The sequence below is a fragment of the Bos grunniens genome, chromosome 25 (genome assembly GCF_055505025.1).
Source record: "Bos grunniens cultivar Pamir isolate PY7600 chromosome 25, Bosgru_T2T1.0, whole genome shotgun sequence".
In the NCBI taxonomy this organism is placed as follows: domain Eukaryota; kingdom Metazoa; phylum Chordata; class Mammalia; order Artiodactyla; family Bovidae; genus Bos; species Bos grunniens.
The window spans coordinates 9,973,628-9,990,511 of NC_141189.1; the positions used below are offsets into that span (position 1 = coordinate 9,973,628).

The 16,884-nt window shown below is 36.5% G+C and overlaps 1 protein-coding gene across 17 annotated transcripts in view; it reads left to right on the forward strand.

Annotated features, from left to right (window-relative positions):
• GTF2I (general transcription factor IIi) overlaps positions 1-16,884 on the forward strand; it is an 82,817-nt gene that overhangs the window by 26,128 nt on the left and 39,805 nt on the right. For 7 of the 17 annotated variants that reach the window (XM_086374609.1, XM_086374608.1, XM_086374610.1 and 4 more), the window contains 7 exons: positions 1,071-1,254; positions 1,424-1,448; positions 4,123-4,181; positions 4,642-4,685; positions 7,130-7,207; positions 13,565-13,624; positions 15,773-15,829. In XM_086374609.1, coding sequence (XP_086230735.1) covers positions 1,071-1,254; positions 1,424-1,448; positions 4,123-4,181; positions 4,642-4,685; positions 7,130-7,207; positions 13,565-13,624; positions 15,773-15,829 — 507 coding nt within the window. The remainder of the gene's footprint in view (positions 1-1,070; positions 1,255-1,423; positions 1,449-4,122; positions 4,182-4,641; positions 4,686-7,129; positions 7,208-13,564; positions 13,625-15,772; positions 15,830-16,884) is intronic. The other 10 variants (XM_086374613.1, XM_086374614.1, XM_086374616.1 and 7 more) reach the window with 2 other exon arrangements.

Sequence of the window (16,884 nt, forward strand, 5' to 3'; positions counted from 1 at the left end):
CCCTAAATTGCCTGGCGTTTTATGGTAACAGTAGGATTTGTCAGGGTTCCACGTTCTAAGGCTGAATTGTATATGAAAAGATTGTATTATACCACAGTGGGCCATTGCTCTTTTCCTTTTGTGTGAATTTTATGTGTGTATTTTATCAATATATGTTTTCCATTTTGGCTTTTTGAATTCGTTTTCAGGTTTAGACCACTGCTAACATAGGAATAGGGCCCTCTAGTATTTGAAAATAGTTTTGAAATCAAATATTGGTGATTGCAGCCATGAAATTAAAAGACGCTTACTCCTTGGAAGGAAAGTTATGACCAACCTAGATAGCATATTCAAAAGCAGAGACATTACTTTGTCAACAAAGGTCCGTCTAGTCAAGGCTATGGTTTTTCCAGTAGTCATGTATGGATGTGAGAGTTGGACTGTGAAGAAAGCTGAGCGCCGAAGAATTGATGCTTTTGAACTGTGGTGTTGGAGAAGACTTGAGAGTCCCTTGGACTGCAAGGAGATCCAATCAGACCATTCTGAAGGAGATCAGCCCTGGGATTTCTTTGGAAGGAATGATGCTAAAGCTGAAACTCCAGTACTTTGGCCACCTCATGCGAAGAGTTGACTCACTGGAAAAGACTCTGATGCTGGGAGGGATTGGGGGCAGGAGGAAAAGGGGTCGACAGAGGATGAGATGGCTGGATGGCATCACCGACTCGATGGACGTGAGTTTGAGTGAACTCCGGGAGTTGGTGATGGACAGGGAGGCCTGGTGTGCTGCGATTCATGGGGTTGCAAAGAATTGGACATGACTGAGCGACTGAACTGAACTGAACTGAAAAGCATGAATGCAGGGGAGTTCCCTGGTGGCCTAGTGATTAGGGTTTTGGGTTTTTCACTGACGTGGCCTGGATTCAATCCCTGATTGGGAAACTGAGATTCTGCAAGCAACATGGTGAAAAAACCCCCCAAAAACCTACTAATGCCATTTATTGAACCATGATAACTGATCATGGTTAAGTTTGTCAAATTTTACCATTTAATGATTACTGTCTCTCTGCCTTTTCCCTATCTCTTAACCTCAGGGAAAGCTTTAGGCAAGTCAACAGTGGTGCCTGTTCCATATGAAAAGATGCTCCGAGATCAGTCGGCCGTGGTGGTGCAGGGGCTTCCAGAAGGAGTAGCCTTCAAACACCCTGAAAACTATGATCTTGCAACCCTGAAGTGGATTTTGGAGAACAAAGCAGGGATTTCATTTATCATTAAAAGGTGAAGTACTTTCTCCCTTGTCCTCAATAGCTTTTTCAAATAAAGTTGAATAATTCTTCACTTTAAGTTAATATGTTTTTATTATTGTTTACTATAGAAACCATTTAAATTTATGCTTTTTGATAACTTTTTGTGTTTACATGTAATATTTCGTTCTGTTTTACTGCAGACCTTTCCTAGAGCCAAAGAAGCACCTAGGTAAGTGATTGCTTTGCTTACATTATAACAGGACCAATTACTAAACCTGTTGTGTCAAAAATTCAATACATTGTAACAATGTCTCCTTTATTTTCTTTGAGAATATGATGTAAGACATTTTGGAGTGGAGTGGTACAATGTTTATATAAACCAGTGAAAAATCTGTTGAGCTGAAAAACCAGAGACTTATTGTTTTCAGCTCAGCCGCTTGCTTTATGATGTATTCAAGGCTTTGTGTTTGCAGGGTGTAAGGATCTGTCCTCATGCCCCAGAATTATGAGGGACTTAATTTACATAGTCCACTGAGCGGGCACAGAGAGATGGAACACAGGATTGGGAGGGGAGGGGATGCACAGCCATGTGTGAACATTAAAGGCTTCCAGTGCTGGTGGTCTAAGGTGGAGTCACCACAGGAGGAGCACGGTGTACACACTGGAGGAACGGTTAGTGGAGGTTCTAGGGAGGAAGCCCAGGAAGGAGTTTACGAGGAAGAGGGAATTAAGATGGGCCGTTGAAAAATGAACAGGTTTTCAACAGGACTTCCTTCTGGGAAGTCCAGACATTCCTTTTGAAGGGAAAAGGGGTATTTAAAAGACTAGCACCCCTTTGAGACTTGTCAAAGAAAAGAATCACTGTCATTGGCAACTTCTAAGTGATGTAAACGTGAAAGGACAAGATAATATGGATACCCAAGCATATATTGTGTTCTGGTCGATAGCCTCTGTTATTCTCACTACGATGAAAAGATTAATTTTTTACAAGTTTTATTGGGGTGTCATTGACGTGCCATAAATAAAGCTCACCCATCTCAAGTGTACAGTCCATGCGGTATATGGAACGGCTTTCTGGCAGTTTGGTTAGTTGACCCTGTTTATTTCTGGACTTTCTACAGAGCGAATCATGTTGTATGTAAATCAAGACAGTTGACTTCGCAGTCTGAATGTTTTGTATTTCTTAGTCTTGTTGCTCTGGCAAGGATGTTCAGTGCAGTATTGAGTAGGACGTGGCTGTAGCAAACATCACCTTGTTCTCCATGCTAGGTGGAAGCCATTCGAGCTTTCACCGTTGAGTTATCTGTAGGTTTTTGTATGTGTCCTTTTTGAGATTGAGAAAGTATAGACTTGGTTTTCATGTTTAAGTTAACATTCATTTTTTCTTGATCAGTATTTTTTTGCCCTGATGTATTGCAGATTAGCCGTAGTTTGCCATTTGTATTTTATGAAGTCTGTGATTCTAGAAACATGTTCTGAAACATTGAGGCCTAGTGGTTAGTTAAACAATATTTCTGTAGAGTATTTATTTATAATAATGAGTTGTCCAGGTGGGTGGCTTTGTATGGCTCGGCTCTTTTGCCATACCGACTTTCAAAGTAATTGAAAAGTTGCAATTATAATGGGATTGCATTTTCCAGTGTAAAAACTTTTAACAGGCTTATTGAGATATGATTGACATACAGTAAACCACACATATTTAAAATGTGCAGTTTGCTAAGCTTCGACACATGTATATGCCATGGAAACTGTCGTTGCAACCAGGATAATGAAACCTCTCTCACCCCTGCTTCCTTGCATCCCGTCGTAATTCCTCTCCTCCTCTCTGCCTTGTCCCCAGACTGTCACTCATGTTGTTGTCAGCAGAGATTTCTTATGTTTTTTTATGGAAATGGAATCTTAGAGTACGTGCTCTTTTTTGTTCGTCTGGCTTCTTGCTTTGCGATTTTTCCGTGTTTCATGTATCAACAGATACATTTTTATTACTGACTAGTATCCACGGTACAGATACTCCCAATTTGTTTACTGATTTACTTGCCCATGCACATGTGGGTTTCCATTTCTTGGCTTTTATAAAGAAAGCCACTATGATATTTGAGTGCAAGTTTTTATGTGGACGTTGTTTTCATGTCTCCTGGGTAGACAAAGGGAGTGGCGAGATTGTAACAGTAACTAGTTATTTACCTTTTTAAGACACTGCCGAAGTGGCTTTCAGCGTGCTGGTTTTGGTTTATGTTCCCACCAGCAGTGTGTGAACTGTAGTTGTTCTGCATCTTCGTCAGCATTTGATGGAGTCAGTCTTGTTCTTTTTTCCTTTAATTTTTGCAAACATAGAATTCACCGTTTGGTGGTATATAAGTCAGTGGGTTGCAGTGTGTCTACAAGATGCACAGCTATCACCCTGTCTCATCACCTTAAGAAGGACCTTGTCCCCGTTAGCAGTCATTGTTGTCCAGTTCTTCTGAGGCAGATGTACTCATGCTGGATCTTGGTTCCCCAACCAGGGATTCAACCTGTGCCCATTGTAGTCGAATCACCTGGGAAGTCCCCAGATCTACTCCTAACAGAAATCTGACTTCCTGTATACATCAGTATTGTCTTATTCAGTAATAGTATATTGGTGTACTTGTTTCACTGATGAAAATAGGAGCTTTCTCATTAATGGGAGGTTTGTGGAGGGTTGAGGGGCTAAAAGCTGTTAGATGATTATCATCCCTGAATATCTTCCTTAGAGGGGAGAATGAAGGACACTCTTTCAAACTAACAGCAATACTCATATGAATGACCCTGAGCTGTGAACTCCCTTTCCCCTGTTCATTCTATAGTTAGGACCTTTGGAAGCATAGTCATATTTCATATTAGTGTTGGAGAAATCTAAATCTTAATATTTTTTTTGTACCTAGGTGGTCGTGTGATGGTTACAGATGCTGAAAGGTCAATGATATCTCCAAGTGGAAGGTAAAGCATATTTCATTAGTACTAATGAACCTCCACACTTCAGCAAGTTTTAGTGTTTAGGTTATTGATGTATTAGAATATTAAAAAGGCCTGCATTTGAATCCTTTGGAGGGCCTGTGAAAATGCACTTTTTGACTTAGTAGTTATGAATGGCAGTGGTTAACCTGAATGAAGCTAGTGTGATTAGTCTGGTGACCACATTGTGAATAGGAAGGCCTTCTAGTAAGACCATGTTGTTTTATTTTACCTTTCCCTCCCAAAATGTTCATTGGAATTAGATTTCTAAATTCAGTTAACAAGTCATTGATGCAGGAAATAAATATGTGAATTTTAAAGTGAGTCACTTCTGCAGTGACTGGGTCAGGCGAGTGAGGTTATCCTGTGACATCCAGGTATTTGAGTGCTGTGTGTAAGTGGCCCTCATCGTGTAGAGCTTCATCGGGGTTTCTTTTCCTTTCAGCTGTGGCCCCGTCAAAGTAAAAACAGAACCCTCAGAGGATTCTGGTATGTACCAGTGCATTTAGAATCAGTTGTGAAATGTAAGTAAAGACTTTCCCTTAATTTAGAAGTTTGTTTTTGGACTCATTACTTACTGCTTTGATGTGAAGTAGAACAGATTTATTCCAAAAGGTGACATTATTTGTTAATATTACTACTGCTGCTGCTTGTTGATGATTTGAGGCACATCTTCTAAAACCCTGTCGCGTATATAAACAGTTCATACTTGGACATTGTTCCCCTGTATGGGATATACTACTTCTTTATCCATTTACCATTTATTGGACATTTGAGTTCTTGGCCAGTTTTGATTGTTTTGAATTAAAATCTGTATGTGTGTCTGTGCGGAGATGTGTCTTCATTACCTTTTTTTAGTAGATTCAGAGGAGTGAATTGTGGTTCTTTGCTTCACTTTTTAAGGTACCGACGAATTGTTTTCCTTAAGTGACTGTTATTTTATGTTCTTAGCAGCATTGTGAGGGTTTGGGTTTCCATCGCTTGACCAACGCTTGTTATTGCCTCTCTTTTTTGTTTTATTGCAATGCTAGTGTTTTCTTGTCTGTCTTCTTTTCCCCTCACTCCCTTCTTTTCTTTTGCTAAGAAATCATCTGTTGGTGTTAGATGTTGTTGCCACAGGTGGGATATCATTGCTTCAAAGTAGGCAGAGCTGGAGTATCTGTTCATGTGTATTTATATTTACATACGTATGTTTATCCATTCCCATCTATGATTTTTCATGCCCATATTTTCAGTTCCTCTCTTGGACACCCCAAGGTTTTTTTTTGTTTCCTTCCTTTCCTGGAGAATTTTCTGAGAGCCGTGGAAACCTTGTTCAGTGTGTTTGCATATTTCATTTCACACAGGTTTCATTGCTAACCTCTTTGTCTTGCTGACCCTTTGATACTTTGGCTGGGCTATCACCACTACTGCCTGTCCCCCATTTTCCTCAGTCTCCCTGGCCTGAGAGACTGCCCCTCAAAGAAATAAATAGTCTCCTTCTGCCACCCTGCTTTGGGCCTTTGAAACTCCTGATGCAGCTGCATATCTTGGTCAGAGCAATCTAAGGGTGTTTGAAATGAATTGTTGGGGTTAGAAGAAGTGTGAGTGTGTGTGTGTGAGAGAGAGAGAGAGAGGAGATACTGAATGAATGAGAATTTTTATGTATGTTATTTTTAGAGGGGTCTGCAAGAAAGGCAGTGTTGAATTCTCCTTATTGGGAATAAGTATTTGAGTTTGTTACACAGTTTGTTTCACAGAAGTTTTTTTCTTTCCCTCTTTTCTTTCACGTCACAGGAAATCTCGGTTTAGTTTTTAGTTTGTTGTACTGAAATCACCATTTTGTAAATCTTCTCCCCTTAATTTATGTATTTGTCTCCTGAATAGTTTGGATCTAAAAATAGACTTGAAGACTTGAGAAAAATGATATTTTTTGAATTTTTCAACCATCTTAATTGTAGATTAATAGTACACATAGTGGTTTATTTATAAAGGGTTTTTTTTTTAATAGGTTTATTTTTTTCTGCCTTACACTTTGTTTTTGAATATGTGGGGAAAATACCTTTTATTAAGAACTCACTAAAGAATTTGTTAAGAATCTTAAAACTTTTAATAAAATTGAAGTATAATATATGCCAAATATAAGTGTATATATGGCCAGTGAATAAAAATGCCTGTGACCTAACACGCACTGGGATACAGAATATTAATGACACCCCAAGAAGGGTCTCTCCTCCTCCCCTCTCATTACTCTTCTGAAAGTCAGCTGTTTGCTTGAGTGTGTTTTTTTAACCTAAGGCTTATGCATTTTAATTTTCTTCAGCTTTCTTGAGGTATAATTGGCATTACTTGAGTTTTAACAACATAGACTTCTTTTCTCTAATTTTGACTTCCCTCTACATGGAATTGTACAATATACACTCATTTATATCTGGCCACAAAGGTCTACTTCAAATTATTTATCCTCATTGTGGGCAAAGTGTTAGGCTAAAAGGTATGATTTGTTACCCTTATTAATAAAGAGACATGTTAGGAGGGAAAAAAAATTCAGTGTCTCTTTATTAAAATCATTAAAAAGTATGCCATCTTTACTCTGGAATATTGGGTCATTAAAATTGATGTTTACAGGTGATTTTCATTGATTTATAAAAACGTTTTTGACTATGAGTGAAAGCACTGTGACTAATTTTCTTTAATTGCAAAGATAACTTGTTGGAAGATAGATTTAGCATTAAATAATAATCCCAGAATGTTAGTAGGGTGGTTAAAACTTTGTCTTAGTTGGGTTTTAGATTATTTTTGTCCCCGTGATACCTTGCAAGCTTTTGTCTTTTGCAAACCTTTAAAATATGAATTGAATGCATTATTTTGCATTAATAGCAGAGCACAGGGGACTTCCCTATACAATCTGAATGCCTCAAAGTATAATTATATAATTTAATTTGCTTTTATAGGCATTTCTCTGGAAATGGCAGCTGTGACAGTGAAGGAAGAATCTGAAGATCCTGATTACTATCAATATAACATTCAAGGTAGTACTATTTAATAAAGTTTTTCTTTCCAGAAATTATTGTTGGTTATAATTAAAATTTGTTAATTGCCTGAATTTCTTAGATATTATTTTATTGATTGGTCCTTTGGTCCTTGACTAGCAGGTGTACTTGTAATTTCTCACTGGAATAAAATTGATTTCAAAATGGGGCACTCAAAGTCCATCTACACGGGCAATGTTGAATAATCATTAATATTCTTAAAAAGGACAAGTAAAAGTTGTGGCTTAAGATAGAATTCAGTTTCACTTTTCAGCGTTATTTGCAAGGCATAAGAAGTCTTCTAAACCTTTAATATCTGTTTGTGGAACAAAAATAACTTCACATTATTTTTATTATTTTAAAAATCTGTAAAAGATCAGATATTATTAAGTTTTAGGTATTTACCCTTTTATTCTGTATCTCTTCTTGAGTGATAATCAAGAAGGAATTAAAGCTCATAATTTCACAATGCAGTTTGCTTTTCTGCATTGATGGATTTTAGTTTAGAAGAACATCTCTAGTTTATGGTAAGTTTGATTGTCATAGATGCATAAAGTACATTAAACATTTAAAGTATAAGATCTGATTAGTTTTATGTATACCCATAACCCAAAAACGTTAGTCTTCACTGCACTCAAGATAATGAAGTGTCCATAACCCTCAAATTTCCTTGAGCCTCTTTGTAATTCACAGCTCTCCCCAGCCAATGGCTGATTTGTTTTCTATCATTTTATTTTAGTTTGCAGCTTTAAGAAATTTATATAAATGGAATCATCATAAAGTATGTACTGTTTTCTTGGGGTGGGGAGCTGTGACTTTCAAATTCCGTGTAATTGTTTTGAAATTCATCCACATTGTTGCATATGTCGATAGCTAATTCCATCTTGTTGCTGAATGTTACTCCATTGTTCTTCTGTACCACAGTTTATCCTTCCGTCTATTGATGGACATTTGGTTGTTTCTAGTTCGGGGCTGTTAAAAATACAGTTGCTATGAACATTTGTTTGGAAATAGCGTTCATTTCTCTGGAGTAGCTTTCCTGGCACTGGAATAGCTGAGACCTGTGGTGGGTATTTAAGCTGTGTCCCACTGCGCTTTTACTGTTGGGCATTTCCATCAGGGGGCAGTAGTTCTTGTCGCTCCATGTCCTTGTTAACACTGGTATGGTCCGCATTATTTTTAGCCACTTTATTGGGTGTCTTGTGATACCTCTTTTCGATTTTAATTTACATTTCTCTAATAGGTTTAGTTCATTTAAAATAATAATTTTTTATCAGTTCTGGAGTATTGTAAAAGCTAGGGATAAATTTATTCTACTTTGTAATCATGTATACATATATATTAAATCTATGTACATATATTAAGTTGTCTCCTAGTGAATTTCATAATTTTTATGTCAGTTTTGATTGTTTTATTGCCATGATGGTAGTAATCACATGGCTAAAAGGTTTAGATAAATCTAAAGGTTTTTAATCGAAAAGTTAAAATTTTGGAAAATATTTAGGCGTTTAGCAGTTTTTGGTACCTTGCTAACATACTTAATAAACACTGTTTAATAAAATCTTTTTTAGCACATTATATTTAATTTTAAAAATAAAATTCTGTATCTGTGGCATTGTCTTTTTAGCTTTGCTGTTACTAGACAGGATTATATAAGATTTTTTTCCCCCTTGAAAATAGGGAGTGTGAGTGACTTAAGGTAATGCTTGAGTAATGGGAGTGGAAATCTGATATTTGTAGAAGAAAAGATTGCTGAAAAGATCAAGTGCAGTTGAAGAAGGTGGGAGCCAGACTATTGATTTTCATCTAGCCTGAGAGATACAGTCCATGCAGTTTTGGTATTTTTTGCAGTTCTTTGTATATTCTGAATAAAAGTCCTTTGTGATGGGATTTGCAAATAGGTTAATTTGATGATGTCCAACTTACTGGGGAATTTTTCCCTTGTATGAATTGTGCTTAAGTACCATATCTAAAAAAAAAATCTTTAGTTTACAGAGATTTTCTTCTGTGTTTTATAAGCACTTTTATAGTTCTACATTTAAGTCTATGATTGGTTTAGACCTAATTTTTATATAGTGTGCGGAATTCCAAGTTCAAACTTACACATACAGATATCCAGTTTTTCCAGCACCTTTTGTTGAAAAGACTATTGTTTTTTTGTTGTAATACTTTTACATCTCAGAATATTCTGTTACATTGTCAGTTTTCTCAAGCATATCCTGTTACATAGATATTTCTGTTTCTACCCTTTCCCAAAATTGCATTGTCTTGAGGACTACAGTTTATAGAAGCCCTTGGGCATTTTGGTGGAGATTATGCTGAATCTATCGACTAAATTTGGTTGAATATCTTAATATTGAGTCTTCCGATGCATGAGCATGATATGTGGATGTTATCTGTTTAGCTCTTCTGTGATTCATCAGTGCTTAGTTTTCACCATACATATCTTATACATATTTTATAAGATTTATATCTAAGTGTTTAATGTTTTTCATTGTTACTATTTACTATACTTGGTTCTGGCTCTGGAACTGTTTCTGTTTTTTGTTTCTTTTTTACTCAAACATCTAGCTTTTGCAACATTTCAGTAATTTTTTTTCTTTTTTTTGCTCTTATGTGTCTTTTTTTGTTGCTTTAATTTAGTTTTATGTTTCTTAACATGGGAACGTAAATCATTGAGATAATTTCCAATGTAAGTACTTAATGCTGTAAAGTTACCTCTTAAGCATTAGTTTAACTGCACCCTATAAACTTAGACATATTAGTATTAATAGTTCTTTTCATTCAGTTCAAAAACATTTTCTAATTTTCTTTGTCATTTCCTCATTGTCCTTTGGTTTACATGGAAAGTGTAGTCTCTTCAGATACTTGTGCAGTTGTCAGATAGCTTTCTGTTACTGATTTTTAGTTATATTTCCATTACAGTTGGAGAACATTCTTTGTATGATTTCAGTTATTTTAGATTTGTTAAGGTTGCTTAACAAATGATTGTTCAGGTCTGCTGTATTCTTACTGGCATTTCTCCCTTCTTGTTCTATCCACCACAAAAGCACTGAAACCTTCACCTGCCTCTGTCTGTCTCCGGCCTCATGCGTTCTCAAGGCCTGTTAGGGGTCAGCGTGCTGGAGGCGCCTTTTCCCTTGGCTCCTTGCCTGGCAGCCCCCTTTCCAGCCCTGTTACCAGTGTCCGGAATGGTAACAACCTAAGTTAGTTTTGTCTGTTTTTGTAGTTTATGTAAATAGAATCCATCAGCATGTATCAGGCCTCTTCTGTAAAATGTAATTTGTGAGACATGCTGTTGATTGTACTTACAGATGGTTTATTTGAACTGCTGTGTTGTACAGTCAGTACCCACGAGAATGGGTTCCAGAGTCACCCCCCAACCCCCTCCAATATCAAAATCCACAGATGATCAAGTCCCTTATATAAAATGGTGTAGTATTTGCATGTCACCTACAAACATCCTCCCGTATTCTTTATTTAAATCATCTCTATATTACTGAAATATCTAACACAATGTAAATGCTATCTTAGTAATTGCCAGCGTGCTTGAAGTTCACATTTTGCATTCTGGAACTTTCTGGAGTTTCTCTGTTCCAAATATTTTTGATCTGTGGTTGGTTGAATCTGCAGATACTGAATGCAGATTCAGATGGCCTACTGTATTCTAAAATGCTTTTTAAAAATGTTTAAAACCCACAAACATGATGTACATGTTCCCAGGTTTACAGAATCTCACATGAGGTAACATGCTGACTGTGTTACTGATGCCCTTCTTTAGGCCTTTCCTAGTCCCGTTTTTGTCTCTGAGTTAACCACTTCACTGAAATTGAGGTTTGCCCCTCCTGATAATGATTTTATACTTTAAATGAGTATACAGCTCCACAGAATGTCTTTGTATGTGTATCCAGGCACATAACATTTATGTATTTTCTCCGTTTTTAACTTTGGCACAAACGGTATCATGCTCTGTATGTGTTTTATGTATGTTCTCCTGTATCAGTACAGGTTTATGAGATCTACCTATTTTTGTCAGGTACAGGTTTTTTTTTTTTGTTTTTTTTGTTTTTTTAGTATTTGTCCTTTTTTATGACTGGCTTATTTCCTTTATTTATTTTTGGCAGCAGTAGGTCTTGACTGCTGCACACAGGCTTTCTCTAGTTACAGCGAGCACAGGCTGCTCGGTCTGCAGGGTGCGGGCTTCTCACTGCTGTGGTTTCTCTTGTTGCGGACCACCGGCTCTAGGCACAAGGGCTCAGTAGTCGTGGCACACAGGCTTAGTTGCCCCGCGCCGTGTGGGATCTTCCCAGACCAGGGATCGAACCCAGGTCCCCTGCACTAGCGGGCAGATTCCCACTGGACTTCCAGGGAAGTCCCAAGTACTGATGTAATACTGGCATTGCAGTAGTTGCATATGTGATTATACTACAGTTCATTTGTTCTTTCTTGTACTTTAAAACCATTCATGTTTTCTGCGAAACTTTTCGAATTCCAAAATAGACCTGGACACATCTCTGTGTACCTGTCAGTCTTCCTCTAAGATGGCTCAGATGTGAGCACTGGGAAAGCGTGATTTGTCTGCAAAAACGGGTAGACACTCCTCAAGTGGTGAGGGCGCATGTGCGACTCATTTAATGACAAAGTCCAAGTCATGTGCTATTAAAACATGTCTAAAATTAAACAACATAATTTGATAGTATAGTGATATATGAAGGTAGCTGGGCAAATAGTAACCAAAAGAAACCAAGTTTACTAATAATAATTTGAGGCCAAAAAAGAAAAAATTAACAAGTATAAAGAGTAAGACTGTATAGTCAATATACTAATAAATTACTAAGTTGACAGGATAATCATTAACTTTTATTACCTAAAAATGTAGCCTCAAAAGTCAAAGTAAAAAATTGATTCAATTTGATGTAGTTGATAAATTTGTGAATGCAGTCATATGGGAGATTTTAACCAATGATGAATGCTTATAGAGTAGAGTATTTGAACTCTGCAGTTGATGAACATAAGCCAATTCATGTATATCCAGAATTCCATACCCAGTAAATGTTTATTTACAAAATATGGAACTTTTACAAAAATAAACTTTACAGTTGTTCATGGATAGCCTTAAGAAATTGCCAGAAAATATTGTACTTAATTAGAAATCAATAATAAGCATATTATTTAGAATAGAAATCCTATACCATGGGAATCCTAAGAAATATACTTTGGCTTAAAGAGGACCTTATTAAAATAGTTTAGAGCAGAACAATATTGATAATGGTATATAGCTAGACTTGTGGAAGAGCAGCTAAAGCAGTATTATGAAGTCAGTACATTTTGCTATCATACAGTACATTTTTTCTGTATATTTTAAGTCTGGGTTACATGACTAGGAAGCAGTGAATCTGGCATTCGAAGTCAGGTCTCTCATTGAACATTTTGCTCTTCATTGAGACTCCAAATATAAATAATTTTTCTGTTTTCTGTGAAATTATTTTCTATGCTACGTCCTTTACTTATAATGTATACTTTTGTGCCTCTTCATGAAATTCCTCATGCATTTGCAAAGCCTTTTAAAAGTCTTAGGATGTTTTCCAAAAATATTCAGAGAAAGTGAAGTGGTTTGTGTTCATTTCAGATATGAACATGTTTATGTTAAGTAGCCGTTGAGAACACAGTGTTCTCTTTTAAATCTATTACTGTCACTGAAAGCATAATACATGCAAGTGTGTTGTCAATATCTATAGCTTTCTGTGAAGGTTTAATTAAGACGAAATATATTGTATATTAATTATTGGGGAAAACCATGTTATTAAAAATTTTTATGGATCTGTAGAGAAAGGATTTTTGAATGAATAATTGTCATATTTCTATTTCAATGGAGTTTCAAGCTTATTGATAGGTTAATTGCATGATTTTAGAGATTCTAAGGAAGGTATAACAATTTGACTCTGAATTTTTCTTTAGTATGGCAAAGCATTAAGACAAATATTTGTCAAGGAAGAATCAAATGCAGCTTGTGAGATGTATCTGTGCTTGTTGCCTATATGAAGCGAAAGTGCCAGTTTGCTGCCACGAACATGGCCCATATCCACCATTTAGACGTATCATTCCCATTCAGTTCGTGTCTAGTCATTTTCAAAATTTCTTTTGACTGTCTGTATATGGCTTTATCTGAATACACTTTTTCCATTCACTAAGACCATAAATTGACACCATTCATTTGTCAGTCTTTTTTTTTTTTTCCTTTTTTTTACCCTTGAAAAGGCTGTAGTATTCCATATCTCTCACCCAAATTTGTTTGCTGAAGTGACCCAAAATCTATTTTTGGGATTCGTTTTGAAGTGTTATCTTTGTGTCCCAAAGCAGGCCCTTCTGAAACTGATGATGTTGATGACAAACTCCCCCTTTCGAAGTCTTTGCAAGGTATAACTTTTTCACTTCCATTTTCCCACATGATGTTCTTATGTAATGTTTCTTTATACTGGACAGACTGTGTTTTTGTATTTATATCTGTATTATTACTTTTCTAAATGGAAAAGGAAATGTATTGGCCTTTTTTTTTTTTTTTTGAAACATAAATGAACTTCACAAGCAACAATTTTTGAAAACCAATTTTCCCTTTTGTGAATCTAGTAATGAATCTCGAAATGGGTACATGACACACTTTCATATTTAAGGTAAAGTACACATTTATACCTTATATCAGAATAGTCAGAAATAAGGCTTATATTGTATAGTTAGTAATGTAAATATCAGTAAGGTCATGTTGATACTTAATGTTTAGAAAGATTGTAAGATATCATTTGTAAATCCCTAATTTTATTGATTGAATGTCTTTTGGGGAATTTCTGTGTAGTGTTCCCTCCCTTGATGAACATAGGCTATTTGTGATGGCTTTACTTTACCTCTGCTTATTCCGGCTTGAGTGCATTAAATTTCATTCCTTCTTTGGCTGCTCTATGCAGCATGTGGGGTCCTAGTCCCCCCACCAGGGATTGAACACACGCCCCCTGCATTGGGAGCACAGAGTGTTAACCACTGGACCGCCAGGAAAGTCCCAAGATGTCTTTTCTTTAGCTGTACTTTTAATATAAATGTAATTGCTTGATTTACATTTTGAGAGAACAAAAAGTACACACAGAACCACCCTTTACTTCTCGTGTTATGACCTGAAGAACATCACCTGAGTTATTCTTAGCCAGCCTTCCCTTTTTAAGTACGGGTCCTTTCTCCATTACCTCTCCTTGTTTTGACCTCACAGTTTTGTTTTCTTTGGCATTACAGTCAAAGAATCCAGTGCTCCATAAATTCAAATGTTAATGTTTAATGGGGAGAGGGGAGCCGTGTGTTGAGAAAGCATAATTTAAGGAGTTAAGTAAAGAATAATTCTTGGCTACAGATTTATAGATTTACCCATTGTTTTGAGCTCAGGTGAGTTTTCAGAACATAAAATAAATGGAAAAGAATCCCAAGATAATTAGAGCTCCATAAGATTAGACATGGAAAACCCCAAATATTTGGTCTTAACATGGTACTTTAAATTTGAAGGTGCTAGGTACTGAATGACAGTCTTTTTTTTTTTTTAACTATAGTCAATGCTCTTTAAAACTCAAGATAAAAGTGTATAAAACCTGTGTCTGGGGGTGGGGGTTGCCTTTAGTATAGTTTCTTAAATTAGTTATCAGTGGATGACAAAATAGACCTGATGTTTCCTCCTGCTCCCTTGCTTTATTCTTCCCTATAGGTAATACATTTTTATTTCTACACGAAGGCAGTGATTTTCAGTCTTCTCGATGTTAGTACCTCAGACATTTAAGGACAGAGGATCAATAGTCTGGGGCAGTTTGGGCACTTAACCTAATTGGCTGTCTTGGGTTTTGGATGACTTCTTTCCTGTTGATGAGTAAAGTTTCTCCAGTAGGATGAGCCTGTTCACTGTTGAATGCCTAACCTGATACATTGCTTTATGTTCCAGTGTGTAGAAGCAGGCAGATTATATTACCTGAATTAAAATGCTTTTGAGACTAAAGGTAGTATCTTAAGTTTTAACTTCTGCATTTCCTTTAAGTGCAACTTTGATTAAATAATGGGGATTTAGTTTCCATAGCTTCCACCGTAGTACAAATGGAAAGCAAGAAACGTTTCGCAGCCAAACCTGAACTTGTGTTTCTAGACTTGATCGAGTCTTACGAGCAAAGACAGACCTGACTCTGGTGTGTGTTTTTGTGTGTGCATCAATGGCAGATGAGCTTGGCGCTCTGAGACAAACTGTTCTAGTTCTCAAATTCGAATATCTATCAGTAGTTATATTGTGTAGTTCTAGTATCTAATATTAAATCCCCACATCTACTTAGGTTTACTCTATATGTTTGCATTTTAAAATAATTCTTTTGAGTTTTCATACAGAAGTGTTAACAAGTTTTTCTGAATTAGATAATATTGTTTGAATTAACTGCTAAGAAGTTAAAAGAATCAGCTTGTATTTGTGTTTTTATTTGCATTGTTGCCTAGTTTCTCTTCTCCCAGCATCAGTCTTTATTGGTTTATTATATGGGTTTATCTTCTTTTTAGGAAGCCATCATTCTTCAGAGGGCAATGAAGGAACAGAAATGGAAGTACCAGCAGAAGGTTAGATTTGGGAATTTTTACTTTGCTGTGTTTATATTATGTTGTTCTGTACTACAGGGAATACTATCCTTAAAACCTTATTTGGAAATAAAATGATTGTTATGGTATGCCTTCTTAGCCAACAGGTGTTTTTTTTTTAGCCCTAAAGATGTTAAACCTCTTTTACTGTATTGAATAATAAAACATGTGGGGACTAAAATTTAAGTGGTAAGTAAAATTCTTCATGATGCAAAATGTTGCCCATTTTTTTGTGGTCATCTTATGCCATATTTGGAAAGAATGGTTTTAATATTTAAAATTTAAATTATTACTGGCTCTGTTCATATCAGGGTAATGTCGTCTACATAAGATTACTAAAAGAGCGATGATCTGGCTGCTCATTTTTATACCTACAGCCACCCTGTGGACCGCTGTGTCAGCCCGCCATCCTCCTTTGATTGCAGGATTGAATGAATATTCAGCCACAGCTTTTTAAGTTATTGGAATCTTGAGTTAAACCGTTATCATGCAGAATGGCTTCCTAATTTGTAAACTGTTTAGATAGTTCCAAAAGCATTTTTATAGGTTTCTCCCAAGGAAAACGAGTGGTAAGGCAACTAGATCTTATTTTAGAATTATTATTTCTCATATAAGCTGGTCATGTCAAGCCTTATTTTTTTAAGACTAAAAAAAGGAGTCTATTCTGTACCTTTTTATTCTTTATATTTGCTTTTTTTTTTTTTAATCTATAATTTGATATTTTACCCTCTTTGAGTGGCGGGAGTTCCAAAGGTCCCTGGAAAGTTGACTGATCTTTCTAAATTCAGATTTAGAATTGGAGTGTTCTAATGGGCTTCCCGGGTGGCTCAGAGGGTAAAGCATCTGCCTGCAATGCGGGAGACCTGGGTTTGATCCCTGGGTCGGGAAGATCCCCTGGAGAAGGAAAAGGCACCCCACTCCGACACTCTTGCCTGGAAAATCCCATGGACGGAGAAGCCTGGTAGGCTACAGTCCATGGGGTCGCAAAGAGTCGGACACGACTGAGCGACTTCACTTCACTTCAATGGAATACATTT